We start from the raw sequence: 4,365 nt of genomic DNA on the forward strand, positions 1-4,365 counted from the left end.
ATTTTTCCCATGTTATTCTTATGGGAAATAGAAAAGTGCAATGCGGACAATGTTAATATTAATATTAAGAGCTCTAATTTTCACAGGCGTCTTTTTTTATCTATACGAAACTTTTGAACCTGTTTGGAAGAAAAAAAAAAATTTGTTTGTTTTTTGAATCACCCTAATATATACATACATATATAAACTTTTGAACCATGTGTATTTTCTGACTTAGCTCGTCGAGCTGAGCTTAGAGCTAGCAAACTTTTTCGAAAATTCCATCATAAAGACAAATACAATAGTCAGGTTTCTATATAATCTACTAAAAAAAATATGAACAATTATTTTTACAATTAATTTCAATCACATCTTGAACTAACACTGAAAGGTTATGTAATTAAGCGTAAAATTTAATGAAAAACTTCAAAAAAATTGAAGGGGTCGGACTTTCTGAAAATGTCGATTTTAATCTTTAAACATTGATAACTAATCCTAAACTCAATATTTCGCAGCTCTGTGAACCTGGCAATTGACCCTTGAATTGTGGACCGAAAATTCTTGGGATCGATTGTACTACATAGGTACCGAATCGTACCACCTACATTTCCGTTTGTACCGTAATGACTATTGAGATACAGTGAGCTCTTGAAAAGGCTAAAAAAAATCTTTTTTTTTTTAAAAACGATCGTTTACAATCATTAATTAGTATTTGTACTCGATTGTACCGTTCTCAATTTTATCATAAAATTAAAGTTATTGAGAAAAGTTAAGGGCTGCTGAAGGAATTTTGTTGCATTCCATCTAGGTCACTAATAATTTGCAACAATCCATTATACTTCGTGAGTACTCAATTGTACCAGCCGTAAATGATAACAGAATCCCGATCTAGAAAGCAAATAACACAAGAGTGACTATAGATATTCTATTGCGATTTGACTGAAACTTTGTACTTGCTATCAATCAACTGTACTCCTTTAGTATTCAATTGTACCACTATTAATTGCCATTTAAAGCACGTTCTCATACGTAAATGCCGTAAGGGCCATAGTGAAAATTCTACTGCTATTCATCTGGAACTTTGTATTTGCCACCAATCAATTGTACTCCGTTAGTACCCTATTGTACCACTCCCAATTGCGAATAAAAGCACGTTTAGTAAATTCAGAAGCTGATCGAATTTTGGAATTGTTTAGTTCAGTTGTTTCAAAGATATTCGTAAAAACTGTTTTTTACCATTTCTTTCTCCCACGATAACTCTCGAACAAATTATCCGATTGAGATGGCTAAGGTGACAATCGATGCGTTTTATTGAGTTCTAGAGCTGATTAGATTTTGAAATCGATCGTATAAGTCATTTCTGAAAAATCAATAAAAAACTGAAAAAAAAAAAATTTTTTTTTCGTAATTCGCCAATATTTTCAAGTCGACTTGATCAAATAATCTGAAATTTTTAGAAAAGTTGATGGCTAACAAGCTCTTTTGATTGCCGCCTTAACTATCCGAATCGGTTCATTAGTTAAAAAGTTATGAAAAGTTTACATACATACACAAACACAAACACACACACACACACACATACAGACACTCGGACATCATTCTGAAAATAGTCAGAATAGCTTCCTAGGACCTCAAAACGTCGACACCTTTCGACTTTCGCAAATCGGGGCAAAAACAATAACTTTCCGAATTTTTTAAAAATCGTCGATTTTCTTAGCGGGAAGTTAAAAATTTTCACTTGTCATTTAAATAAGAAAATCGAATGTTTTCAATGAGCTAGGTCTGTAATCGTCATAGAATTTTTTTTCTTGCGCGAAAATTTTTTTTTATGTTGAACTATGGTTTTTTCCACATGCACTCAAAAAAAAAAATCGGTCTGTCAGTTGACCCTGCGGGCCAGCCCCAAAACTTCCCGCTGTTTTCGAGCTCGTTGAGCTCGAAAAAACTATTGTGAATACATTTTCGAGCTCTACGAGCTCGCAAATACTTTTGTATGCCATTGTTTTGTAAAAAACCATTTTTTAGCATTTCTTTCTCCCACGATATCTCGCGAACGAATTAACCGATTTTGATGGTTGAGGCGGCAATCGACGCGTTTTGTCAAGTTCTAAAGCTGATATAATTTTGGATTCGATTTATCGAGTCGTTTTTGAGATATTTCAGGAAAAATAAAAAAAATTTTTTTTTTTAATTCTTTCGACAACGGTTTCTCTTGAACGAATGAACCGATTTTGATGGTTGAGGTGGCATTCGACGCGGCTTATAAAGCTCTAGAGCCCAGTCTATTTTGGAATGAATCCATCGAGCACATTAAAAGTTATCCAAAAAAAAAATTTTTGAAAAAACTTTATTTTTGGAATATCTCTGAACGAGCCCTACCGATCAAGCTCAATTTTCTCTCGGCTTCAAGATATTGACAATCCGCGTCGAATGGCACCTTAAAGTTCAAAATCGGTTCATCCGTTCAAAAGATACAGGTATTTACATACGTACGTACGTACGTACGTACGTACGTACGTACATACATACATACATACACTCGGACATCATCTTGAAATTAGTCAGAATAGCTTCCTAGGACCTCAAAACGTCGACATCTGATGGAAATTCGATTTTCGTAAATCGGACCGAAACCAATAACTTCCCGAATTTTTGAAAATTTACAATTTTCTTAGCGGGAAGTTAAAAATCTGGCTCCGAAATGAAACACCGTAATATACATATCTGTATATAAACTTTTGAGTGGATGGTATTTTTTGACTCTACTAGGCAAAAGAAGACATATGGTGGCAAAATTTTTTGATAATTTCATCGTGAGATCCATTGCAATACTCCGGTTTCCAAAGAAATCGACCTCAAACAGATATTTTTTATTTCTGAAATTGATTTGTTTTGGAGTACTATTTTCAGGAGGACGCCATTTCGCGCACACGTTCTACGTGGCAAATAGCACGTTGAGTGTACAATATCGCGTCTCCACTGATTGCGACATATTAATTCCGCGAGTTCTTTACAACAGTGAAGTGCGTGAATTAAGTGTTGCGCAAGCCTTTTATCACGGCTGGTGCATAGCGAGGAATTTTGGACATATGCCGCACTAGTTTGTAATTTAAGGGACACCATCGGGGTGCAAATTAAATTGTGATAAAAGTGATCAGTGAATTCCTGTGCAAAATACAGTGCATGAAATTATCGTTCGCGTTCAATTTTCGCCCAGTGATAATTTTCGTGCGACTCGAAGCGTCTCGAACATTCCTCAACGGTAAGTCAGCTTCGACGGACACTAATCCGCTTACAGTGGTATTAAAATTTTGTGTTAGTTTTATTGAGTTGTTGTTTCTTATATACTAACTATGCCTGATCCAAAGCCTTCAGGCGATGAGTTTGTTGACGCTAAACCAATGATTGTCAACTCGCTCAAGACACCTCATTTCAACCCGAAGCAAGTGAGTTTATGGTTCGCGCAGCTCGAAGCTCAGTTTGCGATCCACGGCATAGCAACTGAGAGAGAGAAATTCAACCACGCGGTTTCTCTCATCGACAACGAGTATGCATGTGAGGTTGAGACCCTCATTATCAACCCGCCAACGACGACGCCATACGCCGAGTTGAAAGCCACGCTCATTACGTGTTACTCAAAGTCGGAAGAAGCTAAACTGCGTCAGCTTCTAGATGGCGACGCGATCGGTGACCGATCACCATTACAGTTTCTCCGCCATCTCAAATCGCTCGCGCCGACCATTGATGACGCAGTCTTGAAGGCGAGATGGCTGACAAACTTGCCCAAGAAGACACAAGAGCTTCTAGCCATCTCTCCAACCACAGCTACCATCGACCAATTAGCAAAAACAGCTGACAAAGTTACACGAGATGTTTCCAGTTACTCACACCGCAGCTTTAGCTTCATCATCATCTTCGCAAAAGACGATTGCACTGCAGAAACAAGTAAGCGAACTATCAGGTAGCAGCACTGACGTCAGCGGTCAACCAGAACCGCGGCAGATCACCAGGACGAGGACAAAACCAACGCTCCCGAAGCAAATCGAAGCCACGCAAGCTTGAGAAAACGGGTATTTGTTTATAACCAAGACCCCCAGTCCAGGGTGTCACCCCCTGTCCAGGAAGCCAAGATTAGATTCAGTTGATAAAATCAACTGTTTTGTGACTAGCTCTTCTACAGGGCGGGGAATACCCGATCCTGGTCACAAGGAATATTTAGAAATCCTGAGAGTATAGGAAGCTTATAAAATACGAGACTTGTATAGGTGATATATATATATAAAATAAATGACAATTTTATTTAATCAATTTACCCAGACAACAGACCCCACTTTACAATAATTAATTAAACAAAAACCGCGACAATAATTAACGACACAAGCTAAT

General features: G+C 37.4%; 1 protein-coding gene across 1 annotated transcript; it reads left to right on the plus strand.

Moving 5' to 3' along the window:
• The first annotated feature begins 3,332 nt into the window (after positions 1-3,332).
• LOC130665285 (uncharacterized) lies at positions 3,333-3,944 on the plus strand. The gene has a single exon (XM_057465610.1). The coding sequence runs from the start codon at positions 3,333-3,335 to the stop codon at positions 3,942-3,944; it is 612 nt and encodes a 203-aa protein (XP_057321593.1).
• The last annotated feature ends 421 nt before the right edge of the window (positions 3,945-4,365 follow it).

This window comes from Microplitis mediator, chromosome 3 (genome assembly GCF_029852145.1).
Source record: "Microplitis mediator isolate UGA2020A chromosome 3, iyMicMedi2.1, whole genome shotgun sequence".
NCBI lineage: Eukaryota > Metazoa > Arthropoda > Insecta > Hymenoptera > Braconidae > Microplitis > Microplitis mediator.

Coding starts and splice junctions, on each gene's coding strand:
- LOC130665285 (XM_057465610.1), top strand. CDS start 3,333: ATGCCTGATCCAAAGCCTTCAGGCGATGAGTTTGTTGACGCTAAACCA.